General features: G+C 34.5%; 1 protein-coding gene across 1 annotated transcript in view; it reads right to left on the reverse strand.

The window, feature by feature from the left end:
* Positions 1–21896, reverse strand: part of TMEM232 (transmembrane protein 232) — a 181010-nt gene that overhangs the window by 154774 nt on the left and 4340 nt on the right. The window contains exons 2-4 of the mRNA XM_090279017.1: positions 4685–4796; positions 3747–3852; positions 1278–1435 (exon numbers count right to left, since the gene is read on the reverse strand). Coding sequence (XP_090135143.1) covers positions 1278–1435; positions 3747–3852; positions 4685–4796 — 376 coding nt within the window. The remainder of the gene's footprint in view (positions 1–1277; positions 1436–3746; positions 3853–4684; positions 4797–21896) is intronic.

Consider the following 21896-nt stretch of genomic DNA (forward strand, 5'->3'; position numbering starts at 1 on the left):
AAATATTTTTTACCACAAACTTATATCAATAAAATACATTATGTGAATGCATCATCAATATCTGTAAGCATATCCAAAAATTCTGAACATATGCCATTTATAGACTTAAAAACAAAATAAAAATAAAATGTCTATAAGTTATGCCCAAGATATCTTCTCATATAGACCACTTTGATATAGTACTGTGCATTTCTATGCGACTGAAGTGAAAAACTACTCAGAAAAAATAAGTTAGGATTTTTCAAAGGATTAGAGATTGATATTGAAGTAAATATTAATTAATATTTTAAAATTTAATGTGTGGAAAAATGGAAAATACATGAAAAGTTTATCAGTTTGAGTAACCATTGTATTATACCCCAATTTGGTCATGAGTTTTGCCCGATCTAGAGGCTATCTTTAGTTATAGCTATGCTTGGAAAATGGTTTTTAAAACTTTCATTTATAACATGCTGAAAAAGACAGATTTTCACTGAAAAAAATCTCCCTTTCTATCTCTAAGGAATTCAGGAACTTCCTGTGCAATTTTGACTCACGTCTCGTTTGTTTACATAGTCTCTTGACAAGTCAAGCTTTGCCTCTTGGGCTAAATCTTTGTGTGTCAATTTCTCTTTCTCTGCTCTCCCATCTTTGCTTCCTTTAGTCTTTACCCCTCTTTCCTTCTCTCTCCATCTTTTCTTCTCTTCTAACCTCCCTTTCTTTCTTTACAATAAAGCCACAAAACCACTAGTTAAGCTAAATTTCTTTGAATGATAATAAATTTTGCAGCAGGCAATCATGATCATCACGGGGAGCAGAACTACATGACACCCAGTCCAGGAGCTACTTGACCATAATTTCCCATCTGATGGCTTTAAACAGCTTGGAATACTGAGAGAATAACAAATCTTCTCAAACTGAATGAGCACTTTCTTAAAAAATGAGCAAGGATTTAAGGTTATCTGTTGGCATTTTCAAATGCAAAAGTCGCATTTTAAGATCCTTAAAACAGAGACCAAAAAAGCTATATATACTCAGGTATCAGAATAAACTTGATTTTTAATTTAATGTTATTTTCTTACATAGTTGGTGGTGTATTTTCTCAAACTATCTTTTTTGGATATCAAACATTAATGTATGATATTACTCACATTTAGAGAAGACCAAAATAAACTGTCAAAAAAAGAGAATATTCTATAATAAAACCAAATGGAATGTTTAGATCCTAAAATGGATGTCATGTGGCTACATAGTACATGTAGCAATTAAAATACATTAAAAATATTTTTACCACATACCTTTGCCAACTTTATTTCAACTGAATATAAGAATGCCTTTAGAAATGCATCACAGCAGAGTCTATATAAAATTGATTCCGCAAGAAAAAATAAGGCAGGTAGATGATCATAATCAAAGGAAGCATGGTCCAAAGAAATGTAAAGCATATTTAAAGCTTCTGAAAAATCAAAAAGTAGAAACTCCCTAAGTTATAAATTATGATATTTTCTACATGCTACAATTAAATCTTACAATGAACTATTTGCTCAGTCAGAAGACTATGGTCTTAAAATATTTACAAATTATTTGACACCCGTCCAATCAAGAGGTGAAATTTATGCCCCCTTCCCCTTGAACCTGATCAGGTCTTGTGACTGCTTCAACCAATAGACTGTAGCAGGTGTAACACTGCATTACTTTCAAGGCTAGATCAGGAAAAGCAATACAGCTGCCACCTGGACCTTTCTCTTAAACTATGAGCTCTGGAACTTTAAGCTGCCATGGAGGAAGTCTAGCTACTCAGAAGTCATCAAGTTGGAAAGACTATAAACAGATGATTAGAGATGAGAGATGGGGGGGAAGGGGGATGTCTCAAGAGCTCCAGCTGTTCCAGCCAACACAAAATACATCACCAGGCAATATACAGAACAATGTGGGAAATAGGACAGATCGGGGTGACAAAAGACAGTGCTAAAGGTAAGGACTATAAAAGAGTAGGAAATCAAGCAGAGAAAATAGGCCCCAGTGGAACTGAACAAGGGAGAGTGTAGAGCTAAGGCCCTAAAGAAAATTGTACCTCAAGTCATTACAAAGATTTTGAGGCTCTGTCATGTAAATATTTGAGAAAGAACAGCAACTGTGGAGACCTGAGAAAGGAAAAGTCCTAACACATTCAAATAACAGAAAGGAGACCAGCATGACTGGAGCACACTGGGTAAGTAGGGAAGGTAGCCAAGACACAGATCATTCTGAGCTGTGTAGCCCATAATGTAAAGTTGGGGTTCTTTTTAAGTGTAATCATAAGGCATTGAACTTAGTTCAAGTTTAGAATGGTTACTGATGAATGGAGAGTGGACAGTAGAATGAGGAACATCTAGACAAGGGTATAGGCAAGACCCTGATTAGGAGGGTATTCCAGTTGTGGAGTTGGTAAAAAGAAATCATAGTTTGGGTTTTATTTGGAGTTCAGTATTGATGAGTTAAAAGCTTTTGGCTGTATGTAACAGAAAGCTCAACAAAGTGTCTTTAAAGTAAATATGTTTACAATGTCACAGGATAAAAGGGGGAAAGACCAAGACTCCAAGGCTGGCTAATGTACCAGCCCTCTGCACACAGTTCCCCTGGTAACATGATGACCATGATGACAGGACCAGCCCCAGGCAGTTTGTTCTTACCATGCTGTTTAGAGAAGAATCCAGAGGGGCATAAGGAGGAAAAGGTACTTTATCCCCAGGCATGTCTTTTTCCAAAGCAATTCAAAAATGAGTGTTTCAGTCTTATCTTTATATCTCTTGATAAGGACCAGGTCCTGTGACTCCCTTCATCTAATCACTGAGGATTAAAGGGGTGTTGCTTTGATTGGTTTAAATCAATCATGATTCACCCCAAGGCTGGGAAAGGCCAGTCCTCATCTGAATCACAGGACTGCAGGATATCTGAACAAAACAAGTTTAACTGACAAAGAAAAGAAAGTGGCTGCTGGTTGCTGGTAAGCCAAGAGTGTTCACTTCCATATCATTTTAACGTTTAATAGAGATCAGTTTGTGAATGGCACTGTGACAAAGAGTCCTATACGCAAGTTAAATACAAAATCATTCTTAGTCATTGCTTGGAAGCTCCCAGGCAGCACTATAAAACTCAATTTACATGGGGAAATACTCACTGACCTCATACACTTAACATTCTAAAAACTCATTTTAAAAGGCATACACATAAAATTTAGGATAATGATAGAAGCAATTTTACCTCCTTAAAAATAATGGTTTTTAATTTTTTTTTAGATTGGTTAGAGGGTAGTTTGGAAGGAGACATGTAAGTGAGAAGTGATAAATGTAAAGGTAATAAGTAAAATGGTTGTATAAAGTAAGTGAAAAACTAATGGCCATTCAGTTACTGTTTTATGAGTAAGACTTACAAAGTACAGAATCAAGTTTCTCTAAAGTATAGTCCCTATTGTAATTGAAAATCACTAAATGACACTTTATATTACTTTTTAATTAGTTACTAACTTTAGAAAAAAGCAATAAAGACTATGCTGAGCAAAAGATTTTCAAACAGTTCTGTAATTAAAAAGTTGAGCAAATTCATTAATTCAAAATTACAGAAGGAACTTTCATAATGAAACATTATCAAGTATTTTGATAGAGAAAAGCACCTTTTTTTTTAGGATCCTGCACAATTTCTAAATATTAAAGTTCTGAAATTATGCCTTCACTGCTAATCTAGAAAACACTTAGGGTAAATGGGAAGAGTTTAGTTAGAGCACATACCATCTTGGATTTCTCCTTTGCATTGGGCCAGATATGCTATTTCAGTCCACGCAGTGGGAAGATGCACATGTCTCCCGGTGCCTAAGGTCCTGAGACCCAATTTTCTCTGTGATGAGAAAACATAAGAAAGGCAAACAAAAATGTTCAATTTCTGGCTTTATTTAGATTATCCCTTAATTATATTTTCAAAGTCACATTCTATGAAGTTGGTGCACTGTGACTAGAGTTGTAGGAAACATTCTGTTTTTTACTTTTGCTTTATTATTTTTGTTTATTGACCCTTTACGTAAACTGTGTTCATGTTAAAATGTAGAGAATGCTTGATAATATTCTAGCCTCATTTGTTATCTGTTTAAAATAATTCTCATTCTTTAGTTTACAGGGATTTCTTCTATTTTTATCTCCTTTCCCCACAAAGAGAATGCATCTCTGATTTTAGAAGGAAAGTATATTGACAAAATGTGATTTGACAGAAATTAGTTTAATACCAAATTGCTAAAAAAAACTCTGACTCCTTCACTGTACATGGGCAGAAGTTAATAAACATGATAACCTCCTGTGCACATATAGTGAAGGTTAAGGAATGTTTTTATTTCTTTTGGGGACACATCATATCTCAGTTAACAGTTTAAAAAGAAAAATGGCATTTTTGTCATCAAAAATTTATTTTCCAGTCTTTGATATTTTGCTGCAGGCTCCTCAACTAATGCCAGCAGCTACATTCCCTAACAGTTTATGGGGAACCTTCACTCCAAAAGCCATTTGACCTTGAATTATTTGGTTGTAAAGTTTAATTTGCATTAATATTTTTAACTATGAGTACTTATAATTAAAGAAAGGTATATTCTTATTTATTTTGATATTTTAGAACAAGTATTCAGTCCACCAACTAGAAGAGAAAGTTCATATACCAAGTAAATCAAATAGTGGAGCATTACCTTACATTTGAGAATCATTTTTCTGGCTAGGTCCAACAATTCTTCCTTCTCTTTGGGATTTTTTGTTTGGTTGAATTTCAAGATGAATTCTTTTGTGATTGTAAATGGTGGCCTAAACAAAAAAATCAATATTTACAGCTGTCAGTTCCAAATTTTTATTAATTAACTTTCACTAGTTAAGTATAACTATTTTCTTTCAAAGTATCTTATATGAATGTTTCACACAAAAAATGAATCAGTAAAATTAAAAATATATATATATTTATACAGGCCTCCTAGATTGGTCTTACAATATTTTGCATAAATGGATTAAGAAACAGAATTCTCATGATGTCAAAGAACTTCATAGCCTTTGAGAAAAAAGTTCCTGAAATGCTACCAGAAAACTTGTTGGTATATGCTTTCTTCATAGATAAAATCTGATTTATTTCCTCACAGATGAGAGTATTGGTTCAATTTAATGTAAACCTTTATCTCTGCATGTAAGTGGAATCTATCTAAATTTGGCTAAAGTGGGCAGAAGAGGAAAGATATATGTAGTAAGGTTAGAGAGGTGACAAGTGGCCACATTAACTCTGGATGAGATGGGAAGCTATTCCATGATTTTGATAAAAGATGTAGCGTGAGTTAATTTAAGTTTTAACATGGTCATCTCAATGCTGAGTTGAGAGCTGAAGTTGTTGGGAGGTAGGATGTAGCAAGGGGGGAGCACAGATACGCAGCTGAAAAGTGGTGGTGGCTTGGATCAGGGTTATAGCAATGCAAGTAAAAAGAAGAATTTGAATATTGGGTGTATTTTGACATTAGCTCTAATCAGACTGCCTAATGAATTAGAAATTAAGTGTGAGGGGAAAAAAGGAATCATGATTGAACTGAGTAATTGGAAGGATGGAATTGCCATTTACTGAGACAAAGATGATTGATATAGGAGCAAATTTTGGGTGAGGGCAGAGAATAAGTTCAGTATTGGATATTATATTTGAGATAACCATGGATATCCAAGTGGAGATGTAGAGTAGGCAGATGGATATATGAGTTTAATTTCAGGAAAAATTTCAGGCTTGATTCATCATTTTTAAGTCATTAACATACAAGAGGGATTTAAAGACTCATGAATAAAAAGGATCCCATGGGAAACGTACAGCGTACACAAGTATTTCAAAGAGAAGTGAGACAAATAAATTGAGGCTGTATGTTAGAAAATTAGTAGACTGATAATAGTAATGTACCACAAAATACAAGATGGGCATGGGATCAAAAGTGACATCAGAGGAATAGTAAATAGGTAGTAGAATCAAAGAGTTGTTTACTGGTGTGCTCAAATAACTGTTGGAGTCATGTTCTTCAAAGGAATGATTTGGAAGAAGTAAACACATTTTTTAATGTTTTATTGTTTATGCTATTACAGTTGTCCCAATTCTTCTCCCTTCTCAATGCCCTCCTACCTCTCACTTCCATAGTCAGTCCCCATACCACTGTCCATGGTCATGAGTCCTTCATATATGTTCTTTGACTAATCCCTTTACCTTCTTTCAATAAGACTCCACCTTCCTCCTCCCCTCTTAGAGTTATCAGTCTGTTATATGTTTCCATGCCTCTGGCTTTATTTTGCTCATTAATTTATTTTGTTTATTAGATTCCTCTTATAAGTGAGATCATATGGTATTTGTCTTTCTCTGACTGACTTATTTCACTTAGCATAATAGTCTCCAGTTCCATCCACACTGTTGCAAAAGGTAGGAATTTCTTCTTTTTTTCTGTTGTGCAGTATTCCATTGTATAAATTTGTCAGTTTTTTTTAATCCACTCATCTACTGATGGGCACTTAGGCTGTTCCCAAATCTTGGCTATTATAAAAAGTGCTGCTATGAGCATAAATTGTTTTGAATTGGTGTTTCAGGATTCTTGGGGTATATTCCCAGTAGAGGAATTGCTGGGTCAGAAGGCAGTTCCATTTTTAGTTTTCTGAGGAAACTCTATACTGTTTTCCACAGTGGCTGCACCAGTCTGCATTCCCACCAACAGTACACTAGGGTTTCCTTTTTCCCATTAAAACACATTTTTTAACATCTCACTATATTTATAATTTACTGAATTAGCTGCTCTGTGGGATACAGAAAGGAAAGCATGAATAAAAATTAGACTTTGCCTGGGTATTTCACAGACCTATTGGAGAGACCTATGTACTCAAAAGGAATCACAGCGCCACATGATCACAGAATACACAGAGGTAATGGCATGGTGCCCTGTAAACTAGAACCAAATATAGCTTTGCCTGAGAAGAACAATTAATAAAATAACAAAAAAGTGGATATTTATTCAGTCTTGTATTTAGTAAGTATTTATCAACTGTCTCCTATATATCAGTCACTAAGTTTGAAACTAGGGATACAATGGTGAAAAAAACAAACAACCGTGCCCTCATGGAGCTTATAATAAAAAAGAGGAAGAGTTGAGGTCCTAGAGATCACAAAATCTCCTAAACCTGTGCATTTTTAAATGAGTAATTTCATTCTTAATTTCTTGTCTTTATTTCACTTTTGCTCTTGGAGATATTTGCTTAGATAGATATGGTTAAGTTTGTTTGAAAATTCTCAGCAGTCATCTGAATGACATACAAGGTCTGTCCAGAAGGTATTCAGCCATGTAATATGAAAAACAGAGACATTTATTGAAGAAGATACAAAGTACAAGAAACATTGTTCCTAGGACAATGATGTTTCAGTCCCCTTCAAAGTAGGCACCATGGGACCTCACACAGTTCTCCCAGTTGCCATCAGCTGCCCCATTGTATTTTCCTGAATCTCATCAATGGTCTGAAGTCTCTTCCCTTTCAAGGGTGATTTTAGTTTCAGAAAAAGCCAGAAGTTTCAGGGCTCCAAATCTGGGCTTTAGGGGCACTGAGTCACCTGGGTGATTTGATGTTTCACAAAAAAACTGCATGAGATGTGATGCATGAGCAGGCACATTGTCATGATGAAGCTGCCAATCACCAGTTGCCCATATCTGCAGCCTTCTGAATCATCTGTATAGTTTCCATGGAGGAACATTGTAGCTTGACACAAAATTTGATGCAGATTTGTTGCTCTACTGGCCCAGTCATTTTGAATGTGATAGCCACACAGTACACATGCTCACTCGATGGCATTTATCACCCCTGCTGACTAGTACAGAGAAGTTTTCATTGTTCACACATACACATTCCAGTCCTCTCTCCATGGCTGCAAGGTTACATCCATGTCGTGCAAACCATTCTTGTTATATTAACAATGGTTGGAAATTTTCCAGACAGACCTCATATCATTGATCTGCATGGACCTATTCTGAAAGAAGAGCCCAAAATAGCTTTAATCTTCCCATTTGTACAAAGTGCTATGTGAATTACAAGAAGGTAGACTATTTATTTATTTATTTTTTCATAAATTTCATTTTAACTTAGCTTTTTAAAAATATTAACATATATTGATTATAACAAACCAAACATTCAAGGGTATATGAAGAAAAAGACTGCCTCCCAACACTATGCTCCAGTTCTACCCATCAGAAATAGCAAAGATTAATGGTTTAACATGTATCCCTGCATACTTTTCTCAATGCTCACAAACATAAACCAACCTATCTTCACTCTTCTAATTAAATGGAACTATGTACACAACACTGCAGCATGCTTTCCTCATTAAATTTATCACATTCCTCAAGTCCAACCAATCCTACTGTGCAGTAATATGGATGTGCACAAAAAAATCCAAAAATTCTTTTATTTGTTTACATTTCCTGTTACTTACTGTATAATTTTGGCTATGCTGACTGATGCTATAATTTTTAAAAAGGGCCTGATATTCAACAGATATGTACTATTCTTATTTATCAATTACCACACCACATCAATAGTTAAATATTCTGATTACCAACTATGCTTGTAAATATATTTATACAAAAATACCATATAGAATGAAAAGACAAAACTTCAAGTGACAGAACATATTTTCAGAATATATATATATCCAGAATGTATAAAGAACTCCCAAACAATAGAAATATGGAGAAGAGACTTAAACAGGCAATTCACAAAAGAAGAAATCCAAGTAGCCTATATATGTGTGTAACGATTATTAACATCATAAATAGGGAAATCCAAATTAAAACCACAGTGAGATACTACTACACATCCACCATAATGACTAACATTTAAAGAATGACAATTTCAGGAATTGAAGAGGACATAGAGTAATAGAAACTCTCACAATATGCTTGTGGCAGGGTAAATTGTTACATACATGTTGGTAATCAGTTGAGTGCTACCTAACAAGATTGAAAAGAGACATGCCCATTGACTTAGCAACCCTACTGCTGGCTATATAACCAACAGAAATGTGTATATGTGTTCACCAGGGGACAAGTACAGAGAGCTCACAGCAATTCTTTCATAAGAGCTAAAATCTGTAATCAAACCATTTCTCTATTTCATGGAGCAAAAAGCATGGTTATGTCTGTGAATAAAGGGTGAACAAAAACATTCTCCCCTTTTCTATGAACAAATTTGACCTTGGCTTAGTTTTCTTGTTTCATTCCCATAAAACCTAGTAAAATTGTGTGGCAGCTGTGTTATTGAAACCATTGCTTATGGTAAACATGACCTGATTGGTACACTATATCTGAACAAGGAAGGCTGTAAATAAACTCTAACTACCAAAGGAGGAGAGCCTTCAGGTTTCCCAGAATACATGTCCTTTGTTGGTATTCATAAATCAGTTTTTTAAAGTTATTGGCTCAACTTTGGAACAGGGAAACTCAAAGCCTGTGTATCTTTTGCACCCAGGTTTCTGAGTCTTCTCTCCTTACAGGAGCAGTTAGTTACTTGGAGGTGCTAAATAAGACCAGCTCCTGTTCTTGTCTGTTGTGTGGACTGTTATGAGACCATTTTCAGAAGGTAAACAACCACCAATTCACTGGCCTGCCAAGTTCTCTGTGCTGTGTCTCCTGTGCTGTGTCTGGCTAAGGGCTAAGGGATGATGTCAATGGTTATTGAGTCCTAGTGTAATCATGTGTGTCTTCCTAGTTTTGCCTAAGACCCATTATTAATGTTATGGAAATGAAAATAAACCAACTTCAGCTATATGCACAATATAGGTGATCTCACAAACATACTGTTAATCCAGACACAGAGAATAAACACTGTAGTATTATTCCATTATACAGAGCAAAACACTGTAAAGAAAACTAAAGGGAGGTTAGGAGAGTGGAGAAAGTGGGAAAAGAAGGATATTTCATTGAAAAAAGTTGCTTCTAAAAATGATCTACATTTTCACCTGATAAGGACACAAGTATTTGCTTTACAATAATTTTTAAGCTTTATGTTTATGTTTATATACTGCTCTCTATGAATGTTAACATTTTACAAAAAAGAAGTTTTAAATATTAATGGCCAGATCCAGGAGTATGTGCACTACTAATTCCAATAGATTTTTAAAAAATACTTTCCAAAAATTGATTCATTTCTTTCCATTTCAGCCTCAAATCTACATCTAAAATAATTTTTTAGATTTAGAATCAACCACAACACTCTTCTGTTAAAATTTCCCAGTGTCTCTAAGGAAGCTGTGCAGTAAGTCCCCTGGTAAGATGCTATGTGAGAGGAGATTCTGTACACCCTGGATCATGGTGTTGGCTGAGGCTCTGGGTAGGTAAAGTTGTTGCAGTGCATGAAACAGTAGGGCAAAAAAAGTGCAGTGCCCAATGGCAGAAAATTAGTTAAGTAAATTGGGTATATTCCAAAGATGGGATACTATGCTCCTATTAAAAGTTATTTTGAAGATGAATATTTAATGATCTATGGAAATATTCTTAAGAGTATCTCATGAGAAAAAAAGCAAGTTGTTACTTCAAATAATTTCTCAGTTGAATTTATGAGCTTGATAGTCCACAACTTGGAAATGGGTTGCAAGTTTTAGAAAGAGGAGAAAATGTTCTGAATTGAACACCTAGGTCATTAGAAGTGCCATTATGTTGAGAAAGAAAGGAGAGGAGGACTAAGTCTCTATGGAAAATGTTAATTTCCATTAAAAAAAAAAAAAAACTTTTCCAAAAATAGTCTAGTCATTTATATTCATTCTAGTAAAGCATAAAATTTCCCATTTTTCCACATCCTCACCAGAAAAGGATAATATCAATTGTCAAAATGATTGCCAATTTGATGGATGAAAATGGTATTCCCTTGCGGTAAAGTTTATATTTCTGTAACTACTAGCATTCCTGAGCAACATTTCCCATATGAATGATGTTACATTCATTCTTATATTTTCTTTACTGTGGCAAGCACATTTATATATTTTGCTCATTTTTTTTTTCTTATTAGGTCTTTTATCTCTTTCCTATCAACTTAAGGCAATATTGTATAGTGTTTAAGTGCAAGGGCCTGGGAGCCAGACTGCCTGGGGTTTGATTTTTACTCTGCCCTTCCTTACTAGATCTGTAGCCTTATAGGGTTTATTTAACCTATCTGTGCCTTAATTTCCTTGTCTGTAAAAAGAAAAAGTAAGTGTATATATTTCATGGGTTGTTTTAAAAGTTAAATGAAATAACAGATGTATTATATTTGGAAGACTATCTGGTACATGCTAAATACTCAATTAATTAAAAATTTGCAAATGTATGTTGTGGTATTTTCACCTCAGTATAATATTTCTTTTAATTGGTATGCTAAATTTGACCATACATTAAAATTTTATGTTTATATATGATGTCATTTTTCTTTATTATTTCTGGAGTTTCTCACTTAGATGATCTTCCTCAACCAAGTAATATACAAAGAGACACCTTAATATTCTTACAATAATTTTTTACATTTATATTTTTAATCTTTTTCCATTTTATTATTGAATATGTGGCTATTCAGAAATCTAACTTAATTTTACTTCAGGTGGGTTCCTCATAGTGATGTCTATCCAACAATATGAAAAGCATGAAGAAGGGGGAGAAAAACATCATGGTGGAGAAACCTGACAAACACTACTTCAGCCACATAATCAGATTCAATATCCACATTGTTAAGTTGTTTTAATAGCATGTATTCTTGAGGTGATGTAATGAGAATGCACTTAAATTCTATGGTATTTCTCAAAACAAAACAAAACACACACACATAATCCCAATCTAATCATGAAAAAGACATCAGAGAATTGTAGAGGAATATTCTACAAAATGCTTGACCAGTAATCCTCAAAACTGGCAGGGTCATCATAAACAAGGAAAGTCTCAGGAACTATCACAGCCAAGAAGAATTTTTTTAAAACTACATGAAAATAAAATATAATGCAGTATCCTGTATGGAGCCTTGGAACAGAAAAAAAGACATCAAATGAAAACTAGGAAATTTTTAACGACATGGGTTTTAGTTAATAATAATACAATATGGTTCTATAATGTGATAAATGTAAAATATTAATAATAGGAGAAACTGTATGGTGGGTATATGGGAACTCTTTGTACTATCTTAGGATATGTCTACACCTGTTCTAAACAATAAATACAGCTAAAACTATTTTAAAACTGTCATCTAAAACTGTTCTAAAAAGTTTTATATCTAAAGCTGTCCTAAATACTAAAGTATATCTTCAGTGTTGACAGATGAGGAATGGAAAGTGGAAAAAAATCACTTCAGGATAGAGCCTGTCAGTCATTTGTTAACTTGTTGCTTTATTCTATATTAATTGAGCACCTCTGTGAGTCAGACATTCTTCTAGGCAACAGAAATGAATCAAAAACAAATATGCAGTCACTTGTCTCATGGATCATATACTCTATTTGGGGAGAACAGATACAGAGTAGACAAGAAAAACATAAATGAACAAGATGGTTTCTGAGGATACGTGCTGTGAAGTCAAAAGCAGAGAGGTGTGGAAGAAGAGTACAGGCAAAGAGAGGTGCATTACATTGCAGGAAAGATTTTTAGAGAGACATCTGAGCTGGGATGAGAGACAGACCAGGAAGACCAGGGACAAACAAAGCAGAAACTGGTGATAAATCAAGGAGATAGCCCAAGGGAGATAAACCTCACAGGGCATTTAAACCAGATGGTAGGGGTCTGGATTTTACCCTAGATGTAATGGGAAGGCAATATAGGCTTTATTAGAGAATGAAAGATTTCACTTACATTCCTAAAAGATCACTAAGGGCTGTTCAGAGCAGAGGAGCAGGGACGCTGATTAGGATGCTGCTGCAGAATGACAGGAATTAGATGACAGTGACTTGGTGGAGGTAAAGGTAGTGGTGATGAAGAAACTGCTGAAGGTCACATGACTACAAAGGGCTGAGAACTCATCTCCGGTCTAATTCTAAAACCCACAAAAATCTGCCCCATGATTTAGTTTTCATATACCTGTCTTATATTCCTTGCTCTAACTTGATGCTCTTAAGTTTTTCCTTATTGCTGTATATACAATTTGCTTAGTGAACACCTGGTGATTAATGACACTAAACTGTACTTGTCTGTTTTACAAAAAAAAAGAAGGAAGCTCAGAGAGGGTATAAATATCAAACTCAAGGTCATAGCTATAAAAGTAAACACAGCCAATATTGGAATCAGGTGTCTAAATCTTTGTACTTAGATCTTTTTATAAGACCCTTCAGAATGTATTACAGTATAAGAATGTACACTGCATGCATCCTTCTTAATAAAACAATAGTCAATGCGATCTAAGCCGATTCCCCCACTACCGACCACAGATACCCCCAAACATACCAAACCCACACTTGCACACCCACACACACACAACACAATTTCCAGGGTTTCAAATACAAATTTAAAATACATTATCTGAAATGAGATATTTTACCTCAACTTTTTTATAGGCTCTGAGGAAAGTGCATTTACATATATGATTTTAATTCTAAAGCAGAGAAAAGCCTAAGGATAAAAACAAAATATAATTCTATTTCTATGCTTATAATACATTTAATAAATAATTTCAGTTTTGTCAATTATTTTTAATATGGATTGTAGCTTGTAATGAATCACAGAAAATATGCAGAGCTAATGTTTTTCAGCTTTCTGTAGCGATACTGCATACTTAATAGGTCTCCCACAGCTATTGTTAATAAACATTTAATGGGAAATAAATTAGCTATTTAATCATTTCTTGCCCATCACAAATAAAGATTGTTATACAAAAATGCTTATTTAATGGTAAACATAATGCATGATGAGAAGAAAAAGAAAACTTTAAAAAATAAATATAGGCATATAAAAAGAAAACATATTTTAGGTTCATACATTCCAATTTTTTCAAATTATCAAATAATTTCACAGAGAAAAATTGAATCTACTCTAAGTGCATGAGTTCCGTAGAAAGATAGTGGCTAAAGATCATCATTGTAATTTTCATATAAAGAGAATGTACTAAAGTCTCCTGACTGTATGGGTACCCCATCCAAACTGACCCTTTATATACATTGTGAATTCAGAACTCTTTTTTTAGCTGACAATTCATTTGTTCAGTACATATGTAATTAAATCCTTCTACATACAAGTATTTTGCTAGATATGGGGTTGGCTCTAATAGTACTTTGTTGTCTTTAACTTCATTCAAAACAATTTTGTTAGATTGTATTGTGACAGATGTCACATCAGTGTGCATTAAAAAAATTATCATCATTGGTGAATATTTGTGAAGCCACTTAAATATTGAGGATGAAAGAAGATAAGCAACATTTTTGGCATATTATGCTTTATTCAAGAAATGTAAACAATTTGTGCAGTGTATGGAGAAGGTGCTATTACTGATTGAACATGTCAAAAGTGGTTTGAGAGGTTTCTTGGAACTGTTGACATTTTGGCCAAATAATTCTTTGCTGAGGGGCTGTCTTATATGCACTGAAAAATGTTTAGCAACACCCCTGGCCTCTACCCACTAGAAACCAATAGTGAGAGATGGCTGACATACTCAAAATATCCAAATCAATAAAGTTATTGATGAAAAAGAAAAATGTGTCCTTTATGGAAAATATTAAACAGACTTTTTGGCCAACCCAATACAATAAAAGCTAATGGAGGAACCAGGCCTAGCTTCAGGAAGTTCACAATCTATAAAGGAAGTGAGACACATCACAAATTATGTAGCATAAAGGAAAATACTAACAAAAAAAGAGAAGAAAAGAGAAAAGAAGAGAAAAAAGCTTGTGGGAGCTCAGAAGTATACAGCATTATTCCAACACTTTGCAGTTTTATAATCTCTGTTTAATCAGTGTGAGCAATAATTTTCCATCTGTGGAAATGTGGACCAAATCTTGTAGAATTTTGAAAAGCATTAAACCAGAATATACAGTCTGGTTCCTGGCAAATATTCAGCAGGAAATAACTGTTAGTTATAAGCATTATTGGTTTTGGTTAAAGGCTTAGAAAAAACTTCCTTGCAGAAATGGCACTTGAGCTGTACCTTGAAGTATAGACAGGAACTGTAATATGACAGAGTAGCTGTTATCTTTCCAAATACCTTCTCTTCTCTTCCTGGGCACAGGGTCAGGTGGGTATGGCCACGTGGCCCAAGCCCATGGGATGTGAGCAGATGTAATATATGTGAACGTCAGGTCACCTCTAGCTTAAAGACAGGTCACTTTCTCTAGAATGAGACTTTATTTTTCTCCTTCCAGTGGACTGGAACACAAATATATGCTGAATCAGCTTTGATCAGGAAAATGAGTATAACATCCTATGAGATAATGAGGACCTTGAGTTTCTCACTGACCCCTAAATCAGAGCTATTCTGTCAGCCTACACCCACTGAATTATTATGTGAGATAAATACACTTCTATCTTACTTAAACCACTGAAATTAGAGACCTCTTTTTATAGTTGCTTCAAATTTACCCTAAAACAAGTAGGAAAAATTTTTAAAAATACATAACCTAGCATAGAGTGACCAAATGCTTAAAATAAAGATAGGAAATGAAGATGGACATGCTCAGTTGAGAAAAAAAGTAAATGCCATTGAATAGCAATCTGTGGTAGAGACTTATAGATGCCTACATCAATGTATATTCTCCTCCATTTATCACTAAAAGATTCTTTCTGGCAGTTAGGTATGCACATATCTACAGGTTTCACCCACAAAGATATAAGTAAAATTCAGATAATAGTTCTAGGAAGTACTTTTAAAAAATACACAAATGCTTTTTCTGCTCTTCCTCCATTCTCCTGCATGAAGCATGACTGAGATTGCTGGAGCTTTAGCAGCCATGATGGACCATGAGGCGGTCTTAAGACTAAGCTATGTACAGCAGAGCAGCTAGTTAGATAGAACCTAGGTCCTGTATCATCTTACCAGCTCTGGACTGGTATGAAAGAAACATATTGTTGACACTGTTACAGATGTCCCCCATGTCCACTTATTCTTTCCTTATTATTGACATTCTACTGTTAATCTCTAAAAAGAAAGAAAGAAAAAAGAAAAGAAAAAGAAGAAACTTTAAAGAAATAAACTGCTATTTTGCTTAAGTGTCATTGCTATTTTATATTTTCTTAGTTGCAGTGGGCACTAATTCTATGTTATACATAGACTTCTGAATTTTACTTGATAAATAGGAGGAAATTATTGAGCAGAAAAGTGATGAGATTACACCTGTGCTTTAAGATAACTAAACTGAAAGTCATGTTCAATGGTTTGGGGTGAAGAGTGGCTGTTGGTAAACAGTTGGGCAATTATTTCAACAATATATATCAGAAGTAAAAAAGGTCTAAAATGCAGTTTGGGAAATAATAATAAAAAAGAGTAAATGAACATGAGAAATTAGGTATAAGCTAAATCAATAAAGCTTAATAAGATGTGAGTAAAGAAATTGTGAGGATGGGTATACAAATAATCTCAAAGTTTTGACCCTACATGATTAGTAATAGAGAGTTGACATCAAGACAATTAGAGGGAGGAATTTGGGCAGATGATCTGTGCCATTTTGGACATATCAACTATGATTTACCTGTGAGACATCCAAATGCAGACGCTTATAATCCAAATGGACTTGTGAGGTAGGTATTTAGGAAGTGATTAAAATCTGGAAACAAAGATTTCAGATTCACTTATATATCAGTGATACTCAAAAACATGAAATTTCAAGAGGAAGAGTATTGAATAATGGAGATATCTTTGGAAAAATTTCAAAGTTAGGAAGGAAGAAGAAAGTGCAAATAGGATAGAAAAAGATTCAGTTAAGTATTATAATGGCATGCAAATATATGTACTATTTGGAGTACAAACTCCTTCTCTGAGAATTCCTCATTACTCATAGGCCCTGCTCAGCCAGTATGTCTAATTCTATATTAGTACCATATGATCCAAATGCCACCCTCCCCCAGGCTATGGCTGATTGGGACACAATAGACATCTGACTCAAGCTGGGCCAATCTAATCCTCTCTCAAGGGATTTTAAATAACTAGTTGATACTTTAATTAACTGATGTTAGAACTAAAAAATGGCTTTTGAGAAAATGTTGTTCAAGATAATAAAACACCCCACAACAGAAAGCTAGTTTCTCACCGTTGTAGCCCCTGATCAATGTTTGTTGGATAATTTATTGTTGTATAGACAGATCTCCTGTGTTTTTAGTTTATAGTCTAGTGTAGATACAGACTGTATCTGTTGACTATTTTATCTCCAGCCTCTTTTAGAGAATACATAGTGAGTACTGAGTGAGTGAATGAGGTCTGGCTATACCTTCTGCTCTCAGGCTCTACAAAACAGTTGTATATATCCTTTCATTACATTTTTCTTTTGCTTGAGTTAAACTGAGCATGCCAGTTCCATGCAAACAAACAATCCTAGACTGAAAAAACAAAGAATTCATAGAAGATGAAAACCATGACAAAGAATGCACATCTGCAGATATACAAAAGCTAAGGACAATTAGAAGACTATTAGAGTTAATGTTTAGAAAGTCAGTGGAGAGTTTCACTAGCTAAATAAAAACAAAACCCAGATTTCATAGCACTAATAAATACAAAGGTGAAAAAATTAAGTATTGACTAGACTACACTTTTGGTAAGTTTGATATAAAAAATGGTAAAATTAAAAATAAGTGCAATGGAAATAGGCATAGATTTTGAATAACAATTAACTTGGTTTCTCCTAAAACCCAGAAGTACTAACAGAATTAAGAAATAATCTGGTCCTTTTAGGTATGTCTATGTTACAATTAATTGTAACAAAGAGATTTATAAACAGGCATAAAAGAGTTGGTGATGTGCACATGTACATAAATTACTCTATAAACACCTCACCTAAAATTATCAATTCTAATGCACTAACCTTCAGTTTGGGCTTCTGAAGTCAGACTATGGAAATAAGCTCTGTCATCCCTGATACCTGTGTAATTCATTATAGTATCTTTACATTGTGCATACTCAAATAGGCTTTATAGTATGAAATCATAAATATAGGCTTTAGTCAAGACACAACAAAGAACAAACTACAGGCCAATACCGTTGATGAACATAGATTCTAAAATCCTCAAAAAAATATTGGCAAACCAGATACGGAAACACATTAGAAAGATCATACACCACAATCAAGTGGGATTCATCCCAGGGATGCAAGGATAGTTTAATATACGCAAATCAATAAATGTAATACACCACATAAACTAAATGAAAGACAAAAATTACATTATCATATCAATAGATACTAAAAAAGCATCTGACAAAGTACAATACCCATTTCTGATAAAAACACTCAGCAAAATGGGAATAGTGGGAGCATACCTCAACATAATAAAGGCCGTAAATGAGAAACCTGAAGCCAACATCATACTCAATGGACAAAAACTGAAAGGCTCCCCACTAAGATCAGGAAAAAGACAAGGATGTCCACTCTCTCCACTCGTATTCAACATGGTATTGGAAGTTCTAGCCACAGCAATAAGAGAAGAAAGAGAAATAAAAGGCATCCAAATTGGAAAAGAGGAAGTAAAACTGTCATTATTTTCAGATGACATGATAGTGTACATAGAAAGCCCTATAGACTCCACTAAAAAACTACTTGACATAATAAGTGAATTTGGCAAAATGGCAGGATACAAAGTCAATATTCAGAAATCGAAGGCATTTCTGTACATCAACAATAAAATATCAGAGATAAAACTAGAAAAAAATCCCATTTACTATAGCAACAAAAAAAAAAAGTAAAGCACCTACGAATAAACTTAACCAAGGAAGTAAAAGACCTGTACTTGGAAAGCTACATAACACTGAAGAAATTAAGAAAGATACAAATAAATGGAAGCATATACCATGTTCATGAATGGGAAGAATCAACATCATTAAAATGTCCATACTACCCAAAGCAATTTATAGATTCAATGCAATCCCTATTACAATACTAATGACATATTTCATAGACCTAGAACAAATACTTCAAAAAGGTATATGGAACCAAAAAGACTCTGAATAGCCACAGCAATCTTGAGGAAAAAGAAAACAGTAGGAGGAATCACAATACCTGATACCAAACTGTACTACAAGGCCACTGTAATCAAGACAGCCTGGTATTGGCATAGGAACAGACATACAGATCAATGGAACAGAATATAGAGCCCAGAAATAAATCCAGGTCTATATGGTCAACAAATATTTGACAAAGGGGAAAGAAATATAAAATGGAGTGAAAAGAGACTCTTCAACAAATTATGCTGGGAGAACTAAACAGGGATGTCCTAAAAAAAATTAATCTAGACCACCAACTTACACCATACACCAGAATAAACTCAGGATGGGTAAAAGACTTAAATGTAAGCTGTGACACCATAAAAGTCCTAGAGGAAAACATAGGCAGGAAATTTTCAGATATCCCACATAGCAATATTTTCAATGATATATCTCATAAGTCAAGGGAAATAAAGGAAAGAATAAGCAAACAGGACTACATCAAACTAAAGAATTTCTGCTCAGCAAAATAAAACATCAGCACGATGAAAAGGGAACTAACTATATGGAAAAATATATTTGCCAATGATACCACAGACAAGGGATTGATCTCCAAAATATATAAAGAACTTATATGGCTCAACATCAAGAAGACAGACAACCCAATTAAAAAATGGGCAAAAAACTTGAACAAACACTTCTCTAAAGAGGACATACAGAGGGTCCATAGGCATGTGAAAGAATGCTCAACATCACTAGCCATCAGAAAGATGCAAATAAAAACCACAATGAGATACTACTTCACACCAGTCAGAATGGTCATCATTATCAAATCAACAAACAACAGGTGTTTGCAAGGATGTGGAGAAAAGAAAACCCTGGTGTACTGTTGGTGGGAATGCAGACTGGTACAGCCACTATGGAAAACAGTATGAAATTTCCACAAAAAAACTAAAAATGGAACTGCCTTCTGAACCAACAATTCCATTGCTAGAATTATACCCAAAGAATCCTGAAACCCCAATTCAAAAGAACCTATGTCCCCCTTTGTTCAGAACAGCACTATTTACAATAGCCAAATGCTGGAAACAACCTAAATGTCTATCTGTAGATGAGTGGATCAAAAAACTATGGTACATTTACATAATGGAGTACTATGTAACAGAAAGAAAGAAGGACCTCCTACCATTTGCAACAACATGGATGGAACTAGAGAGAATTATACTAAGTGAAATAAGTCAGGCAACGAAAGACAAATACCATATGATATCACCTAATACAGAAGACTAATGAACAACACAAATGAGCAAAATTGAATGAGAGGCATGAAAACAAGGAGCAGACTAACAATGACAAGGGGAGAAGGGGGAGGGAGAGAAAGGGAGTAATAAGGGGAAGGGTCTGGTCAAAGAACTTGTATAAATGACCCATGGACATGGACAACAGGGTGGGGATTAACTGTGGGAGAAGGGGTGGGCAGGATTTGGGGAAGCAATGGGGGAAAAAGTGGGACACTGTAATAGAAAAACAAACAGACACAAATTTTTAGTGGAAAAAAATAAATAAATAAAAGCAAATAAATAAATAAATATGCCAGCAAATTCCACCCCCCTAAAAAAAACTTCATGTCTAGGAAAGTGAACAAAAGGAAGTGTAAAGTATGGAAATGAAATTTTAGTGAATATTAGAAGGACAGGGATTTTCCTTCACACTGTGAATTTTTCTCCCTACCTGATCTCTCCAGAATTTGGCATTCTAAAGAAGTTATGACATAAGGGTCTTTGCATAAAACGAATAAGACCATTTGTTAACAGAAGTTTTTTTTAAGCAAGACTTTGACTGGAATGTCATGACTAAAGGAGGCATGCCTGGCTCAGGTTGTTACCAAAAATCTTTGAGGAACTGGGATTGACTTTTGAAGGTAATAAAAGCCCACGAGAAAAAAGGCCTTGGTTGGTTGTGCGGTTCATGGCAACCTTTTCAGGGAAGGAACGAAGGTTGCTTTCCTGAAAGATGGCTAGAAGGAACCTTAAGGCACAATAGAAAACCTGAAAGACTCTGAAAAAGCATGGGTTTTACAGGCAAGGCCAGATTGCAGGCATGTGGCTCCGCTTCTGTGCCCTGAAGGGCAGACTGAAAGTCAACCTAAAGGCTTCTTGTATAAGTTCCAGCAGAGCAGACTTAAATATCATAGGTGATCATTTGCTGCTTTTGTTGTATTTATGCAAATGAACAGGATAAATTTAAAACTGGACTTAATGCAATCCTTTTAATGACAAGGAGGGTAATCTTAAGGAGAAAAATTGTGACTCAAGGAAAATCACAATGCTCAGTGGTAGACTATAAAGTAGTGCAGCTGTCTTTAAAGTTTCTTTTCGCTTAAAGTTTGTTTTCATTTGAAAGTTAAACTAGGTTTGTGGCATCATTGAAGATGCTTAATTTACAGGCAATAAGAATGTCAAATGCCTTGCAACTGGATGTCTCCCCAATAAGACAGTCTCACAGATTTAGAGACTGGTTTGTGGGTTATGTTGCATAAATTAACATGTGTTCTGTTTTCAAATAAAACATTAAATGAATAAATATAGGCTTTAGATTCTTTTCAAAAATATCTATAGTTTATATATTCTTTTATTAATTCTTTGTATTACTTTAGATCTTACATTTATGATTCACTCTTAGTAAATGGAATACTGTCTTAAGCCTTGAAAATGTTTTCTCCTACTTACTAATAACTAATAAAGAGAACTGTATATAGGTAAAGGTCAAAGTGGCTATTAATACAGACTGAGTTTTGAGCAGAA

The sequence above is a fragment of the Furipterus horrens genome, unplaced genomic scaffold (genome assembly GCF_987537825.1).
Source record: "Furipterus horrens unplaced genomic scaffold, mFurHor1.1.pri manual_scaffold_5, whole genome shotgun sequence".
Taxonomy (NCBI): domain Eukaryota; kingdom Metazoa; phylum Chordata; class Mammalia; order Chiroptera; family Furipteridae; genus Furipterus; species Furipterus horrens.